Raw genomic sequence first — 19,316 nt, forward strand, 5'->3', positions numbered from 1 at the left:
CTCTGAACCAAATCTTGCCTGATTGCTATGCACATAATTATATGGTCAAACACCCTATAGACAACCAACCGCTTGATTTCACGATCTTAGTCTGGAATTCCTTTCTTTACATGATAACGAGTTGCGCCTGGTTTTAGCCTAGGCATTCCCACTATTCTTACCAAATATCGTGAGCTTGACATAAGTAATCGTCGTAACCATTTTTTACGGGTTACATCAAAGTCGCGGGATTCAATAATAACAAGTATGACATCATCCATAAAGGCAAAACTCAGCAAATCAGACGGACAAACAATTAGAAACATAGAGCGACTTTTCATTTTAAAATTTTTCATTTTTTCTTGGAGGGTGGGACACCCCCCCCCCCAAAAAAAAAAACTAAAAACAACAAAAAATTACCCCCACCAATATTTTTTTAATTATTTAAAATAGTGGTGGAGTGGGGGCATCTCCAGGTAATAAAAGATGTAATTATACCTCTTGGGGCAAAGCCCCTATGGCTAGGGGCGAAGCCGCTAGTAAACGGATATAATAGTTGATTTAGAAACCTTCTCAAAAAACATCTTTGTAATTGACTATATAATTTATTTTGGGATAAAAAAATCGTCAAATCGCATAGGTAATATACAAATAATATATGTACAATTTAATGACAAAATAAAAACAATTTTAACTCATGCAGAATATTTACATGCAGTGACTAAAATTTTGTGACTTAAGTAAGTTAAAAAAAACATGCTTTAAAAAAATTAATTCCATGCTATTAACGTAAAAATGTCTTTATAAAAAAAATATTAAATTTCCATGCATCTAATTATCAAATTATCTTCTATTAGTTCCGATGTACTTGATTAACACCTGAAAAAAATAGATTTTTAATATTCTATAATTAGGCAGTGGTCCGCAGGTAAAGAACCGTAAAAAAGAAATTGAATCTATGATTCATATTTTCGTTTTCTTGAAATTTCCATAGATAAATGCTTTTATAGCCTAAGCGCCTTTATCATTCAGGGCATCTGTAATCATTATTTAAAGAAAATTGAAGAAAATCTCAAAACTTAAACTTTGAATACAATAGCCTAATAACCAATAGCAATAACCTTGGACATTTCAAATTATAGAGTAGAATTGTTACAAAAAAAAGTTTACCTCAGCGTGTCCCCAAACAGTGCTTACTGCGGGAAAAACCGTTTCACCCTAAGATTAATAAAATATAAATTATCATTTATTTCTAACAGGGGCGTGCAGAACACTTAGCCAAAGGAAGCACATCTAAAAATGATATATATTTATATGTTTTTTTATATAAATGTTAGCATCCTTATATTGTAATCAGGGATCTGAAGGGATAAGACAATAACCGATAAATTAATTTACATCCGGTCCCCTATGATTCACAAAAATCCCCCTTACGTAGTGGTTGAAACGTTTGGACACTTAATTAAATAAACCAACCCATAAAAATTCAATTAAAGTCCCCAAGGTTGTTCTGCCCAGGGGCTGCTCTTCAGCCGATTAATTCCACTTGAAATTACCGTGAAAGGGGGATGTGGAAAATAACCATTTGGGCAGGGGGGGGGGGGGTTTACTCGAGAACCCTTAGAGCTAGAGGGAGCTAATTTTGGATATAAGCTTCTATGGGGCCAAAGTTACTTTTAAAATTATCGTCGACCCCCCACCCCCCCCCCAAATTTTTTTTTTTTTTTTTTTGGGGGGGGCGGGTGGATTATACTATAGGATGTTTCTCATAAACGACTTGAGATAAATGGAGCAAACCTTGGGATACAAGTTTTGTAGGCCTATATTTGATTTTAGAATTATCGTTGACCACCCACCCACCCCCAAACCCCTAATTTAGGGGGGGGGGGGCGGGTGAATTATACTATAGGGTGTTTCTCATAAACGACTTGAGAGAAATGGAACAAACCTTAGGATGCAAGTTTTGTAGGCCTATATTTGATTTTAGAATTATCGTTGACCAGCCACCCTCCCCCAAACCCCTAATTTGGGGGGGGGGGGTGAATTATACTATAGGGTGTTTCTCATAAACGACTTGAGATAAATGGAGCAAACCTTAGGATACAAGTTTTGTAGGCCTATATTTGATTTTAGAATTATCGTTGACCACCCACCCACCCCAAAACCCCTAATTTGGAGGGGGGGGGTGGATTATACTATAGGGTGTTTCTCATAAACGACTTGAGATAAATGGAGCAAACCTTAGGATACAAGTTTTGTAGGCCTATATTTGATTTTATAATTATTGTTGACCACCCACTCACCCCCAAACCCCTAATTTTTTGGGGGGGAGGGCGGGTGGATTATACTATAGGGTGTTTCTCATAAACGACTTGCAGCAATTTTATTTTGGGTGCTACTCCCTTTTCTTTTCAACAAGTATCTGCAGGCAAGCCTCGTTCTACCAGAGAGATGCGAATTCCTGGAGTACCAAAACATTTTTGGTAGAAATTTTGATAAAAACAGTCTGGTCGATGGGGTTCACCTGACCCCTTCAGCCTACAAAGCTTGCGCCAATTTCTTTCTGGGTTCACTTCAGCGTAAACCTAGAAAACAGACTAACACGCCCTCCAGGATGCCAGCTTTCAGCAGTTACCTGACCATGAAGGGGTTACTGACCAAAAACGAGGCTGACACCAGGGAACCTATGGAGGGGGCGATTGATGACGCAATAAACCTTGTCAAACAATGAATTCATTAATCCTTATTTATTTTTATCTTATTTTACTCGTATTTGTATTATGCTTTGATTTTTATCACTATGTCTCATTTAATAATTTATATTCTAATAATAAAGTTTAAATAATAATAATAATACTCCCTTAGTTTTAGAGATAATTGGATGAAATCTTTTGGGCTGGGTCACTAATTACCCCAACTATTGGTATCTTTAAAAAAAAGGCTGCGAGACACCCGCTCCCGCCGCCCGCCGCCGTTTACCGCCGCCACCAAAAAAATTTTTTTTATTGCATTTCTCGCCGAATTAGGCAGTTTGGAATCATTTGAGACCATGTTATTTTTTTCAAAAATTTTCCGCCGCCGTTTTTTTGAAAAGATACCAATAGTTGGGGTATTTAGTGATCCAGCCCAAAAGATTTCATCCAATTATCTCTACTACTATGGGAGTAGCACCCAAAATAAAAGTCAAAACAAAATTGTAAGTAAAGGGGGGGGGGCGGGGGAAATGTGGTGACTCGTCACACGACATACCAGCAATTTTAGTTTTAGAGATAATTGGATGAAATCTTTTGGGCTGGGTCACTAATTACCCCAACTATTGGTATCTTTTAAAAAAAACGGCGGCGGGAACGCCGCTCCCGCCGCCCGCCACCACCAAAACAAATTTTTTATTGCATTTCTCGCCGAATTAGGCAATTTGGAATCATTTGAGACCATGTTATTTTTTTCAAAAATTTTTCGCCTTACAAGCAACCCTGCGGGGGATTTAGTCATTTTTTTCAAATTCTCAAAAAAAATAACATGGTCTTAAATGATTCCAAATTGCCTAATTCGGCGAGAAATGCAATAAAAAATTTGTTTTGGTGGTGGCGGGCGGCGGGAGCGGCGTTCCCGCCGCCGTTTTTTTTAAAAGATACCAATAGTTGGGGTAATTAGTGACCCAGCCCAAAAGATTTCATCCAATTATCTCTAAAACTAAGGGAGTAGCACCCAAAATAAAAGTCGAAACAAAATTGTAAGTAAAGGGGGGGGGGGGAAATGTGGTGACTCGTCACACGACATACCAGCAATTTTATTTTGGGTGCTACTCCCCCGCAGGGTTGCTTGTAAGGCAAAAAATTTTTGAAAAAAATAACATGGTCTCAAATGATTCCAAATTGCCTAATTCGGCGAGAAATGCAATAAAGAAAATTTTTTTGGCGGGGGCAGTAAACGGCGGCGGGAGCGGCGGTCCCGCCGCCGTTTTTTTTTAAAGATACCAATAGTTGGGGTAATTAGTGACCCAGCCCAAAAGATTTCATCCAATTATCTCTAAAACTATAATCTTTAAAAACGGCGGCGGGACCGCCGCTCCCGCCGCCCGCCGCCGTTTACAGCCGCCACCAAAAAAAAATTTTTTTATTGCATTTCTCGCCGAATTAGGCAATTTGGAATCATTTAAGACCATGTTATTTTTTTTGAGAATTTGAAAAAAATGACTAAGTCCCCCGCAGGGTTGCTTGTAAGGCGAAAAATTTTTTTGGTGGCGGCGGTAAATGGCGACGGGCGCCGTTTTTTTTAAAGATACCAATAGTTGGGGTAATTAGTGACCCAGCCCAAAAGATTTCATCCAATTATCTCTAAAACTAAGGGAGTAGCACCCAAAATAAAATTACTGGTATGTCGTGTGTTAAGTCACCACATTTCCCCCCCCCCCTTTACTTACAATTTTGTTTCGACTTTTATTCTGGGTGCTACTCCCTTAGTTTTAGAGATAATTGGATGAAATCTTTTGGGCTGGGTCTCTAATTACCCCAACTATTGGTATCTTTAAAAAAACGGCGGCGGGACCGCCGCTCCCGCCGCCTGTCGCCGTTTACCGCCGCCACCAAAAAAATTTTTTTATTGCATTTCTCGCCGAATTAGGCTATTTGGAATCATTTGAGACCATGTTATTTTTTTCAAAAATTTTTCACCTTACAAGCAACCCTGCAGGGAATTTTAGTCATTTTTTTCAAATTCTGGAAAAAAATAACATGGTCTCAAATGATTCAAAATTGCCTAATTCAACGAGAAATGCAATAAAAAAAATTTTTTTTGGTGGCGGCGGTAAACGGCGGAGGGAGCGGCGGTCCCGCCGCCGTTTTTTTTAAAAGATACCAATAATTTGGGTAATTAGTGACCCAGCCCAAAAGATTTCATCCCTTTATCTCTAAAACTCTGGGAGTAGCACCCAAAATAAGCAATATTATTTTGGGTGCTACTCCCTGACTAAGTCCCCCGCAGGGTTGCTTGTAAGGCGAAAAAGTTTTTGAAAAAAATAACATGGTGTCAAATCTCTAAAACTAAGGGAGTAGCACCCAAAATAAAATTGCTGGTATGTCGTGTGACGAGTCACCACATTTCCCCCCCCCCCCCCCTTTACTTACAGTTTTGTTTCGACTTTTATTTTGGGTGACACTCCCTTAGTTTTAGAGATAATTGGATGAAATCTTTTGGGCTGGGTCACTAATTACCCTAACTATTGGTATCTTTTAAAAAAAACGGCGGCGGGACCGCCGCTCCCGCCGCCCGCCGCCGTTTACAGCCGCCACCAAAAAAAAATTCTTAATTGCATTTCTCGCCGAATTAGGCAATTTGGAATCATTTGAGACCATGTTATTTTTTTCGAGAATTTGAAAAAAATGACTAAATCCCCCGCAGGGTTGCTTGTAAGGCAAAAAAATTTTTTTAAAAATAACATGGTCTCAAATGATTCCAAATTGCCTAATTCTGCAAGAAATGCAATAAAAAAACTTTTTTTGGTGGCGGCGGTAAACGGCGACGGGCGGCGGGAGCGGCGGTCTCGCAGCCGTTTTTTTTTAAAGATACCAATAGTTGGGGTAATTAGTGACCCAGCCCAAAAGATTTCATCCAATTATCTCTAAAACTAAGGGAGTAGCACCCAAAATAAATTGCTGGTATGTCGTGTGATGAGTCACCACATTTCCCCCCCCCCCCCCTTTACTTACAATTTTGTTTCGACTTTTATTTTGGGTGCTACTCCCTTAGTTTTAGAGATAATTGGATGAAATCTTTTTAACTGGGTCACTAATTACCCCAACTATTGGTATCTTTTAAAAAAAACGGCGGCGGGACCGCCGCTCCAGCCGCCCGCCGCCGTCTACAGCCGCCACCAAAAAAAAAATTTTATTGCATTTCTCGCGGAATTAGGCAATTTGGAATCATTTGAGACCATGTTATTTTTTTCAAGAATTTGAAAAAAATGACTAAATCCCCCGCAGGGTTGCTTGTAAGGCGAAAAATTTTTGAAAAAAATAACATGGTCTCAAATGATTCCAAATTGCCTAATTTGGCGAGAAATGCAATAAAAAAAATTTTTTTGTGGCGGCAGTAAACGGTGGCGGGCGGCGGGAGCGGCGGTCTCGCAGCCGTTTTTTTTAAAGATACTAATAGTTGGGGTAATTAGTGACCCAGCCCAAAAGATTTCATCCAATTATCTCTAAAACTAAGGGAGTAGCACCCAAAATAAAATTGCTGCAAGTCGTTTATGAGAAACACCCTATAGTATAATCCACCCGCCCCCCCCCCCCCCTTAAAATTAGGGGTTTGGGGGTGAGAAGGTGGTCAATGATAATTTTAATATCAAATATAGGCCTACAAAACTTGTATCCTAAGGTTTGCTCCATTTATCTTAAGTCGTTTATGAGAAACACCCTATAGTATAATTCACCCCCCCCCCCAAAAAAAAAATTAGGGGTTTTGGGGTGGGTGGGTGGTCAACGATAATTCTAAAATCAAATATAGGCCTACAAAACTTCTATTCTAAGGTTTGCTCCATTTATCTCAAGTCGTTTATGAGAAACACCCTATAGTATAATTCACCCGCCCCCCCCCCCAAAAAAATTAGGGGTTTTGGGGTGGGTGGCTGGTCAACGATAATTCTAAAATCAAATATAGGCCTACAAAACTTGTATCCCAAGGTTTGCTCCATTTATCTTAAGTCGTTTATGAGAAACATCCTATAGTATAATCCACCCGCCCCCCCCCAAAAAAAAAAAAAATTGGGGGGGGGGGTGGGGGGTCGACGATAATTTTAAAAGTAACTTTGGCCCCATAGAAGCTTATATCCAAAATTAGCTCCCTCTAGCTCTAAGGGTTCTCGAGTAAACGCCCCCCCCCCCCCCTGCCCAAATGGTTATTTTCCACATCCCCCTTTAATATTTTGTTGGAGTAAGGTTGGAGTATAACTTGTTTTTTGATGTAACTGAAGAAGGGTGTGTAAGAAGGGAAAAATGGGGGAAGGGGGTTGTGTAGAAATTTTCGTTTAGAATTGTTTTTCAGAATCAGTGTAATAAACGGTCCAATATCCCCTCTCTCCCTGACTTTAATACTTTTAAAGAGTGTCTAGATCCATTTGTCCTGATGTTCTTGCTTACCTCTAAACCAGAAAATGCAGGACCATACCATTTTCCATCACCAGCGAAACTTAGCGTTCCTAAAAAAGTTTTCAGTTTATTGTTGACGTTGATTTTAAGTAAAGGGATAGTTGCATGAAGGTAATTTAACGAGTTTTAAAACAACCCCCCCTCACAAAAAATATTTTTTTCAAACTATACACCCTTCCCTTTCTCTCTCTTATTACACAGCCAGTTTGACCGCTTCTCCTTTATTTGTTATTTGGTTGTGTTATAGTAAAGATCTAAACAGTAGCTGTGAATTTAAAATTTTATTTTTTATGATATATTTTAACATTTTGACTATTTTTGTATAATTCTTAATGCTTTTTTTTCATTTATTTATGTTGTTGTTTTCTATTACAGATGCGATTGATAATGAAGATTTTTTTCTTTGAAATATATTTCGTTATGAAGCAGCAGTAGTTACTAATTTATAAATGTTATGGTTGAGATAGATTTATAACTGTTAAAGTGCTTACGATGAAAATTCTATCCCTTGTGAATACATTACTGTATCCCATAGTAATTTTTCCAGTGATCTTTGAGACAGACTCTAACTTATTGTTATCATACACTACAAATAGTATGTCTCCAGTGCAGAACAGTGTTGAGCAGGAGGCGGGCCCCGGCCATGGGGCTGATGCGGCCTTATCCCGCCCTGCTTCCAGCCCTCCAGGTTCTCAGATTACTACGGCCCTACCATCTGGCCAGGTACCTACTGTTAGCAGCAATTTAAATGATGAAAAAACTTTTTTTGAGAATGCTAGTTACAAAAAGTCATACTTTAACTTACACAAAGCTTTGACAAAGCAAGAAAAATGCGCGTCTCGCATTTGGTTCTTAAAAAACTGTGTAAGATTTAATGTTTTGCCTCCAACTTCTGTGATAAAAGCCAACCATAATGTTAGATTTTCTAACGAGGCTTCTCAAAACTTTCAAACAAATTTACAAAATGTGAGCTTTGATAATTTAAAGATAGGCATTGTCGAGGAAAATAAACATTTGGATTTATGTAAAAAACATCTGCGCAGCCTAAAAATTTCTCTGCATGGATTAATTTCGGAACCAAATTTACATTTATTTTTGGAGGAAAAAGTCAACAGTGATAAGTTAAAATTAAAGAAACAATTTTTCAATGTCCATAAAAATAAGTTGTGTTTCTTGTTGCAGAAAAATAATAAGCCTATTCCTCGTGAGTTTCAGTCAAACAATGACTCAGCAAATAATAATTCTACAGTTAAAAAGTGTCGAAAATTTGTGAAAAGAACAAAATATAGACGAAAGATAAAACGTCAGAATAAAAGCTTGAACTCTTTGGTTACTAATTACAGTGATATAGAATTAACTAAAGAAATGTCTGACCTTTTAAACCGTGGCCTAAATTTTGCAGTGACACCGAAATCTGTTAACACTACAGATATTCATGCTGGTTTTCAGAAGCTAGGCAGATCTATGAGATGGCGTGAAAATCTTCACAAGGAGGATGACATGGAAAAAACCTTGATAGAACCCACACAAGGTAAAAAGCCGTGGCAAAAGGTTAAGACTAGTTTTCCAAAAAGCGCTCCTTCTGCAGATTTAAACACATTTTTAAATGGTTCATTGGCTTGCGTCCTAGGTACGGATTTAAACAAAATTCATACAAATTTGCCTGAATCAGAGAGGCGTGCTATGAATGACTTGATTCAACTTCAAAAATCCCGCCAAATCACAATTAAACCGAACGATAAGACAGGTGGCTGCTCCGTTCTTAACACTTCGGATTATATTGATTCTATGGAGATTTTACTTAAGGCTAAACACTTAGATGCTGATGGTCAAGAGCACCCGTATTTTCAAGAGCTGGATGCATATCAGGCGGATCAAATCCAGTTTAATGACCATGAGAAGCTTAAATCGGAAGTAAATAAAGCTAAAAAGGAGGGCTGGATAGACAATGATATAGCTTCATGGCTTGTAACAGAGGAGCCAAAGCCAGGTAGATTGTATGGCTTGATTAAAGATCATGTGGCTCCTGAGAAATGGCCGCCAGGTACCACTGTACCTCCCCTCAGGCCAGTAGAGTCAGCAAGTGGTACTACTTTCGAGAATGCAAGCCATTTCGTTGATATTCATTCTAACCATCTGGTTAAATCCTTGCCATCATATTGGGAGGATACACCAGATATGCTAAGGAACTTTGAGCAGGAGAATCTAAAAGGGCCACAGCCTCCAGGTTCAATTCCTGTGACTTTAGATGTGTCAAGTCTGTACACGAATATTCCCTTAGACGAGGGAATCAATATATTTGGTAAATTTTTAGAAACAAGAAGTGATAAAAGTGTCCCAACCACTTTCTTAATTACTCTTTTAACCCTAGTGCTAACATGTAATGTTCTTGTTTTTAATAATAAGTATTACTTACAACGTATTGGGACAGCCATGGGCACGCGTGTTGCACCCACTTTTGCCTGTTTATTCATGGGTGCGATAGAATGTTTGATGCTAACATCATGGAAAGGCATCAAACCACACCTTTACAAACGATATATTGATGATATTTTTTTCTTTTGGACTGGCACTGAGCAACAACTTTTAAAGTTTATTGAACATTTGAACAATTTTCATCCTTATCTTAAATTTAAAGCTTCTTACAATTTCGAGACCAAATCTGTAGAATTTTTAGACACTGTGATATCAATTGATAAAAATGGTTATATTAAAACTGATTTATTTGTTAAACCTGGCAAAAAATGTTCTTATTTGCTTACATCTTCTTGTCACCCTAGTCATATAACTGAAAATATTCCTTATTCATTAGCTTTGAGATTAAAACGCATTTGCAGTGATAATTTAGATTTTGTAAAACAATTAGATACTTTAAAAGAATTACTTTTGACCCGTGGATACAAACCAAATTACATTTTAAAAGCTTTTGAACGTGTTTCTGTAATTGATAGGTCAACTGCTTTGAAAAAAGTAGAGAAAAAAATTGTAAACCGCCCAATTCTTAGTTTACAATATGATCCACGGTTGCCACATATTTCAAATATTTTGTTTAAATTCTGGAAGGTCATGACACAAAATCCTTTATTAAAAAAGATTTTTCCAGATCCACCGATGGTGTGCTGGACAAAACCAAAAAATTTGAGAGAATTTCTCATAAGAGCAAAGTTGCCAAAAAGTTTAGTTCCTAAAAGACCTTCCAGAAATAAGATAGGTTTTAAACATTGTGGTAATGATTGTATGTTATGTAAATTTTCACCTAAATTTGTTAACAACATTGTATCTTCTGTAACAAAAGAAACTATTCCCATTTTATCTAATTTGACTTGTAATTCGGAAAATATTATATATTGTATAACTTGTACTAAAGATAATGGAACTTGTAAATCTCATCCACAATATATTGGACAAACAGGACGTAAAGCAGTGGATAGATTCAGAGAACACAAAAATTCAATTGAACCAAATTCTGTAAAAACTGTAGGACAACATTTTTCACAAAATGGCCACAACCCTTGCCATTTACAATTTGTTCCATTTGAGCAACTTAAAAGTAATAATCCTTGGATAAGATTAGCCCGTGAAAAATTTTATATTAGAAAATTTGAACCATTGTTAAATCGTAGAACTTGATTCAAAATGCAGTTGCAATTGTTTTTAAAAAATATTTTTTTCAAACTATACACCCTTCCCTTTCTCTCTCTTATTACACAGCCAGTTTGACCGCTTCTCCTTTATTTGTTATTTGGTTGTGTTATAGTAAAGATCTAAACAGTAGCTGTGAATTTAAAATTTTATTTTTTATGATATATTTTAACATTTTGACTATTTTTGTATAATTCTTAATGCTTTTTTTTCATTTATTTATGTTGTTGTTTTCTATTACAGATGCGATTGATAATGAAGATTTTTTTCTTTGAAATATATTTCGTTATGAAGCAGCAGTAGTTACTAATTTATAAATGTTATGGTTGAGATAGATTTATAACTGTTAAAGTGCAAAAAAAAGAAAAATCACCTTCCCAAAAATTCAAAACTAAAATTAAAAATAGGGGAGATCGAGTCATCACCCCCCCCCCCCCCTGCAACTTAATTGCCCCTAGAGCCCTTTAGGGGCGTAGCCGCGAAATACATAAAGGGAAGGATTGGTGTATAATCTGTTTTAACCGAACCTGTAAATATTGGATTCGGTTTCGTTTTGTTCGCCTATAAATAAGCATGTAAAAAGTTGCCATGAGTTATTTGGGTTGAAGTGAATCTTCTCTACAATTTAGACATTAGTGTCCGCCACTCAAGCTCTGCACGCTAGATTTGCTTGAACTAACCTTCCTCCATATCAATGATCAGGTAGAAAGATTCAGGCACGCTCCATTGGTAATGATTTTGAACTAAAAAATACTTATTTGTCGCATCATATTATAGACAGCTTTCTGTGGATAAATAATCAATTTTGAGATTAATTCCAGTTTAGTTAGCCCTGAGAGGCCGAAGACCAAACTGGGAGATATTAATATTATTATCATTTTATTAATTGTATAAAATTGTCTATAATACAATACAAGATTTTTTAGCAGAGGTAAGAACCGGTTCTAATTCAGCAAATATTAAATAAAAATATCTATAACAATTCTATCCAGTTAAATTAGGCGATACACTGCAGTAGCTCAAAGGATTTTTTCTTTGAGAAAAGGGGGGGGGGCGGGTTTGACACTTTTTAAAACTTAAACTCAAAGTCAAAGGAACTCAACTAAAAAAAGAGCTAGAGCACTGCAATTTAGCTTTGCAGTTGCTTTAAAGAGGTATAATATGGAACTGTAAAGAAACGGCTGCGACACCGCCGCTTTCGCCGAAAACCGCCGATTGTGGCCAACATTTCTTTTTGCCTTTTCTCGTAAAATTAAACAATTTTGAATAATTTGAAACTTAAACTTTTTTCATTAAGAAAATTTCCTTATAATTGCGCTTGATACTTGATTTGTTTTTAATATGTCGAACATTTCGGCGGAAAACAGCGGTTTAAATAATTAAAGTTGTTTACCGGCAGAAGGATAGTTAATTCTGGTCATGTGGTGGATTACTTCTTTTCTACCGATATCCCAGCCCCAGGAATGACGATTGCTTCCTGAAATAATTTCAAAATAATTAGAATAAACTAATTGTTTTCACCATCATGAACAACAGGAGGTGGCAATTTTTTGGAGGTTTAGGTGTCCCAACATGGAAAAATCGATTAAAACCATAACATGACCAATCGGTTTATTACTTGAGAAGCAAAGCCTGATCAGTTACCCTATTCTTAAGCATCAGACAATTGGAAGAACGGAAACATATTAATACTTTTCAATTTCAGCTGGTTTTTATTCTCCTAGAAGACATAACGAGCTTTTCATCTGCCAAAGCCTCAAAAATCTAATTTTTATGCATTATCGTTGGGCCTAATTCCTGGTCCTTTCCTTACCTATTAATGGAATATATCCATGTGCCTGAATGGGTGCTTGTCTGGTAGCTACTCCGACAGATGCGTGAGTTCCTCTCATCCTGACAGGCCAACTTATCTCATAAATACTGATGCCTCTATAATAAATTGAAATAAAATATTTTAAAACAAGGTTGCGTGATATCTGAATATTTGAGTATTTTTATGTTATTTCTACTGAAATCAATAGGTATAATTGTTATCCCTATAATAAAATAACAAGATCTCTATCTGTCGGTCTGTCTGTCAATATGGCTCTCATTTACATAGGTCCTGGGATGGTTTAAAACTATTTTGAAGAGTGTACCACCACCCTCCACCACCAACTTATTCCTAGCTTTGTTTGCTTACCTGGACACGCCCATTTTTCCTCTGACTCCATCAGTCGACTGAGTGACAGGTTGACGTCTAAAGGAATACAATTCTGATTTATTTACTTCATATTTATTACAATTAACATTTTTTTCATATGAAGGATTCTTTCAGCTGGCTAATTTCTCCATCCCTCACTAATGACATTTCCCAAACCACTTCCCTGACCATTTAGGAACGTATTGACCAATAGCTGATGACCATATTAGCAATCTAAATTGACAACAAAAAATCCCCCGTCACAATATCCACGTATCATATATACACTCCAACTACATTGTCCAAATATTGATTCACCTTACACACCGGTCTTCTTGTGATCTCATGGCAAGATTATCTGATTTGTCAAGAGGATTCCAACCATAATCTTTTTGGATCTAAATAGTAAGTATTATGAATAAAATACATAAGAATTGTAATATTACTATACCCTGTAGGGTAAAATCATTTGTGGGGAAAGATTAGACACTACATTAAATATTTATACACAAATCAATCAAGATTTAATAAAAAAAGTACCAAAATTTAAAAGCCAACGAATAAAAGAACGTGGTTTAAAAATTTAAATGACAATATTATTCACATTCCAATTTCCTTCCCTTTTTGGTCGTTAAATTAAAACAAGCACAACATTATTACCTTGTTAAAAAGAGGTAGTTACACGAAATGCATTTGAATTTAGTGAAAATATTTTTTTTCTAGTTTAAACTATATTTCTTATAGAACTTAAAAATATCAGTTAAAATTAGTTTTATTAAGATTCTACAAGTAATTTTTGAAAATTATCTAGCGATAATTTTTCTGATATCGTGACTATTATTACCAAAAAATTATCATAATGACTAGGTAACCTATTAAACTTGTAGAAATACTATATGGAACTATCACTTTATATAACCTGATCATTGTGAATATAATGGTCTCTAGCATCTATAATGAGCTGATATTTCTCTGGTATATCCACTCCTATACTGTCATTGGGTAACACTGAAAACAAAAATTACAACATCCATAAGTAGCGAAGCAAAAAAGACATGAAATGGACAAACGAACAAAGTGAATTAAACAGGGGATGTTTAGTTGCAATAACAAAGTAAGAGAGAAAGCAAAAACTCAAGGAAAAGTCAAAGTATTTAATGGCAAATCGTTTCTACAATATATTTATACTAAATATGAATAAACGACGAAACCAGCTACTTCGTTTTCTTTCCATGATCCGAAAATATTAGCAAGACAAAAAATACTTAAATTTCTTATTATGGTAGGTTTGACTAAACTAAAGCGTTTAACAGTACATAAGAATAGCATTCACTCAAAAAGATAGGTCTGGATTCTGAAAAGTAAAAATTTCCTTCTCCCCCTTTTTATCCATTTCCCTTTAGTTTAGGCATAAGAATCCGGAATCCACGGAATAATCAGTTTCATTTTAGGGTAAGATTTTATAGGAATCCGAATTCAGTCCGAAAATTGGACGGATTGAAAACCCTATTCCTATTACAACATTTTCAATTATCAGAGTTTAATCTCATAAAACGGATTAATCAAAAAGGCTGAGTTTTATTGTTGTTGTAAAAGTTAGCTAATAATCTAGTACTCAAGACACTTATACAAAGCACGAAATTTGTTTTTTAAACAGATATTCAAAATCTCACTGTTTAGGTAAAAATCTAAATTATTTACCTGGAGGTACCAGAGCGACTTTAGGCTTTTTCTGCTTTGTTGGTGCTTGCAAAGATCCCTTAAGTTTTCCGCATGTAACACATATCACAAAAACAATCCTTATATAAAAGTAATAGGTTGAATGACGGTCTAAGACAATCTTGCTAACCGCTAGACCTTTATGACTTCTTAACATATGTATTGGAAGTATAATAGTGTGATGTGTTTGTGAACTCGAACCTTTATCCTTTTGTTTTCCTTATCATTAATGGCAGTTTAGAAAGCGCCCAGATTTAAATTGAAAGTTCATAATTGGACGCGGCAATCAAAACAACGCTTGCGCTTAAACCAAAACAAAGCTAGCGTGGCCATCTTTAATCTATCTTTCAAAATGTGCGGAATATCTGTGCGATAAAAAACCATGTATAGTCAGAATTGTGGTGTTATCCGTACTGAAAAATACCTTTGAGTGCTTCCCGGCTTTACAGGAACAAAAACTTCGGTAAGAATTCTTTCTTAAGCATTTTTAATGGAATGGAGTGATTTTTTTAAGACGGCAAATTAATCTTTCATTTTTACTGAAATTAGACCAAGTAATTAATTTATTTTTGTATCAGAATATTTTAATAGTAGTCTATAATGATTTTGTTTATGAATTTCAAACTCGCATTCAATTTTGATTAATTTTAAGCAAAAAATAACCCTAGCCTTCTTATACATTTTAAAATATAATTTCGAAGTCACGCAACCTCTCGTAAGGAATATTATTTTATTAAAAAAGACGATTGGTCCAAATAAGAAAAAGATTTATTCTCTTTTACAAGATTTACTTTATCATGTATTTAACATTTTAATATTTGATTATTAATTTTGTTATTTTCTATTTCAGCATGACCGTTTTCATACAATAAATTGTATTAGTAACTATGCTGGTTTTGATTCTTGTGGGAAGTAGCAGGTTTTGTACGTCTGTACGTAAAGATCTGGTAAACGGCCAGCCAAATGCCGTTGTACCGAAACAACATAGAAGCTTTTCTTGCGGGTCCCGAGAAGATTTTAAAGGAGACCTCGTCCATCCTAATAAAAATTGACCCTAGAAAATATTTTTCTCCATTTTTTTTTTTCTTTCTTATTTTCAAACGGGTGTTAAACGTTCCACCCTCTCTTTGAAGATCTAGAAGGGGTTGTCGGACAAAGTAGGTTATATACTGGATGCCTATTTGTATATAATAGGGAATCGTCACAACAATGAAATATCAGCCATCTATCTTCAATAGATGAATAAAAATTAAAGTTCCCCATGATCGTTTCTTCAGGATAGTCAATCGGCTGGACGTACTGTACAACAAATTATAGAGTAGCTTCGCTTTTTAAAAAATATTTTCAGTAACAATGATATGGTAACGTTCCTTAAGGATAAATCTTGCTCTGTATCTCTTTCTCTCAACAAGATAACCCTTAACACTCAACCCTTCATAGATGGCGATCTAAAAAAAAAAGTTTTTAAAAATTATAGGTGAATTTTTCACTATCTCTATCCAATGTCCAATAGAAGTAAAGAAACTCCAAATTGTGATGAAACAAAATTAACCCCTTCTGAGCATATTTAAATTCTTGGATAAAATGTTGTGACACTGCAACTATAGTTTATACCTACAACCCATTAAGGAATAAATAAAAATTCCAAAATATAAAAAATATTTAACGAATGAGAGAACGTGTAGATCTAAGTATAACTTGAGCCCAATGTCCCAAATTACTTCAAGACTTCAATTAAAGCTGTTAAAATATGGAAAGAAAACAAAGTAGCTGGTTAAATCGTATTTTCTTTTCAAAGAAGCTTTTTATAGGTTATTTTAGGTAAATGTTAATGATTGCCCCCAAGGGCTAAAAATAGGAGAAAAGATACTGTGAAAATACGACAAAACCCGCTACTTCGTTTTCTTTCCATGATCCAAGCTTTTTTACCTCATTTGGTCTGAGATGGCCTTGACATCCAACAGGACAAGCACGGGAACACCTTAAAAATACATAAATAAGATGTCGATGTATTTAAACAATAAATCAACTTTTATAGGTAAATATTTTATCTAAAAATGTTGTATTTAGGTATCTGATTACCTATGATGTTCATCACTAAAATCAGCTGAAGTTCCTAGTTGATCTAAACCATTGATCATGCAGTTCTCGTCTATGTCTGGTAATCTCTCCTCTTGATAAATCTATATAATAAAGGTGACAACAAACTCAAAATTGAAGCTTAAAACAAAGACGTTAAGACAAACGAATAATAAAAAGCGCACTTTATATTCAATATAAAAACTAAGCCTAAAATACTTTAAAAAGCTATCCCAAAAATACTTAAATACATGATCCTTATCATAGACATAAAAAATAACATGTTTAAAACAGATATTCTAATTATAGGAGTTGCTAAGCTTGCTAAGAGGCGGATGCCAAATGCATTTAAAGATAACAGGCATTTTTATGCGTAATTTTGGTTAATTTATTTACTTATAGATGTTGCCATCAATGTTGAAAATAAGAAGGGGGTGTGAGCCTGTGCAAAGAGCTTTAGAGTAGCTGTGCATCTAGACTAAACTGTTAGTAACAGGGGTGTATATTCTGCACAAGATTTATTTTTTTCCCCTGCTACAAAATTTCTTAGTTTTCTTCCCCCCCCTAGTTCTTTCTCACCAAGTAGGTGGAAAAAGGAAAAATATTTAAAGAACTCTATATTTTATTTATTTTATCCCTCCTACCACACATTTTTAAAAGTTTTTTCACCAAGAAGGGGGGGGGGGGAATGGAAAAAATGTTTTCAGTTTTCTTAATTTTTACATTTTTTTCCCTCCAACCAACTATTTTTTATTTCCCCCCCCCCCTGAGCAGGGGATCCCATGTAGAATATACACCCCTGGTTAGTAAACCTGCAGGGTTAGATTGCTTTTTCCAGTCATATATTTTTCAAGATCCTCTTTCCCAGCATCCCCAACATGAATGTAGGAAACTACTTTCTGGTCGGATTTCTTACCAACTGAACCACCTAAAACAATATCAATGTATGTAGAATATAATTATACCTACGTTGTGGATATTATGACGGTAGAAAAATGTCAATTTAGTTTGCTAACATTGCATGGCACTCATTTATTTGTCAGTTAATAATATTCGCTTAGAAATTTTTTTCAATTTTGAAAATTTGAGTACACTTGAGTAAATTTGAGGGATTTTTGTGTCTGTCGATGAGGGGACAAGTAGCTTTTGACTTAGTTTTCCAATAGCTTCGGTAATAAATGCCCCCCCCCCCCCCAAGGTTTTTAGTAGTACATTTTACCTTTAACAGATTTTACTTTGTCTTCACTCTTTTTAGAAAAACACTTCCTAAAACAATAGTAAATATTCATACAAGAAAAGTTCATCCAATAAGTCAAGAGAACAAATATAGTTGTGAAATCTAGAAAAATTCAATGGTAATTTGCCGAAAAGTTGCCATTTAAATAACTATTTCAAAAATCAAGTTAAAAGTAAAATTTCATTAAAACAATACTTCAGTCTTTATTTTATTGAGTCGTTGCGATTTACAAATTATTCCTTATTCACAAAGAAATCCTCACACGATTGACTTAGAGAACATGACCAACCACTAAAGATATCTCATAATCAAGAAATGAAAAATTTAGAATAATTATAAATTATATATTTTTCTTACTTCTGTTTATTTTTTGCCATTTTGAAGTCTGAAAAAAAATAGATATATATAAAGATAATCTTTATATAAAAGTAATAAAGCTCGCTTCGATCTCATAGGTCCAGTGAAGGTTTATAACTATTTTAGGGGAAGGTTTGAAAAAAAGAGTAACTTCTTCACCAAAAATAAAAATAAGTGGAAAAAAGTTTACTCGAACTTTGGGCTTTGCTTCACTCGTACAAGACCCGTCAATTTCTGAAAATCATGGTTTCCAAATTTAAGTTGTTAATTATAAAACAGGGCTTCCAAATGTGCAATATTTATCTTACATTTTTTTGTATAATTTTTTCCTTATTCTAAACAAAAATCTATGCAGAAAACTTAATTCATATTTGATTTTTTGTTTGTCGGGTAAGATCTCACGGTAGAATAAGTTCTTCACTTAGAGCTTTAAAAAGTTCTTGAGATTATTTATGGCTTATTTATCTTATTTTGGAATAATGTCAATTGGGACGGATTAAGGCTATTTTTCTGCCACTACCATGTGTGTCCTAAAAACTCGCCAATTAATCTTATGAATTGTAATCTTCATGTTATTGATTTGAGTATTATATTACTATTAGTAAAAAAATCACGATTCCCGTACGGACGAAATAATAAATTTATTTTGATAATAGTGGCGTCGCCCCTAGCATCATAGGGTTGCCGTCAAAAGGAAGAACGATAAAAATAGGCTATAGAAACCATACGATGGCATAAATTGATAATTTAGATTGCCTGGAACCATTTCAGAACCTTTAAGTAGCTTCCTTACAATGGAAACCCAAATCGGTTTAGTTGTTAGCGAGATCTTAACCAACAATTAGAAAACAAACTACAATGTCCTTACTAAAATAATATTCACGACGACGACATTTACTTTCACAAATAATCAGCTGATTTTCTCGTCTGCTACAGAAAGTACACCAAAACACACACACACACACCATCATGCGAA

General features: G+C 35.2%; 1 protein-coding gene across 1 annotated transcript; it reads right to left on the reverse strand.

The window, feature by feature from the left end:
• Positions 1 to 564: 564 nt before the first annotated feature.
• On the reverse strand, positions 565 to 18,576 carry LOC145329795 (F-box/SPRY domain-containing protein 1-like). The gene is made up of 16 exons (XM_080174192.1): positions 18,341 to 18,576; positions 17,966 to 18,012; positions 17,559 to 17,674; positions 16,750 to 16,850; positions 16,597 to 16,648; positions 16,037 to 16,115; positions 14,650 to 14,706; positions 13,868 to 13,956; positions 13,267 to 13,346; positions 12,949 to 13,005; positions 12,580 to 12,695; positions 12,160 to 12,243; positions 11,447 to 11,509; positions 7,116 to 7,174; positions 1,150 to 1,197; positions 565 to 858 (listed from the first exon to the last, which is right to left on the reverse strand). Exons 1-16 carry the CDS (start codon positions 18,358 to 18,360, stop codon positions 823 to 825), a joined length of 1,104 nt encoding a protein of 367 aa, XP_080030318.1. The 5' UTR covers positions 18,361 to 18,576; the 3' UTR covers positions 565 to 822.
• Between the last annotated feature and the right edge of the window lie 740 nt (positions 18,577 to 19,316).

Source organism: Acartia tonsa, chromosome 10 (genome assembly GCF_053477335.1).
Source record: "Acartia tonsa isolate MP-2025a chromosome 10, ASM5347733v1, whole genome shotgun sequence".
Taxonomy (NCBI): domain Eukaryota; kingdom Metazoa; phylum Arthropoda; class Copepoda; order Calanoida; family Acartiidae; genus Acartia; species Acartia tonsa.

Coding starts and splice junctions, on each gene's coding strand:
- LOC145329795 (XM_080174192.1), bottom strand. CDS start 18,360: ATGGCAAAAAATAAACAGAA. Junction 18,013..18,340: donor ATGGCAAAAAATAAACAGAA/GTAAGAAAAATA, acceptor CTATTGTTTTAG/GAAGTGTTTTTCTAAAAAGA. Junction 13,006..13,266: donor CAAGAAGACCGGTGTGTAAG/GTGAATCAATAT, acceptor GTATTCCTTTAG/ACGTCAACCTGTCACTCAGT.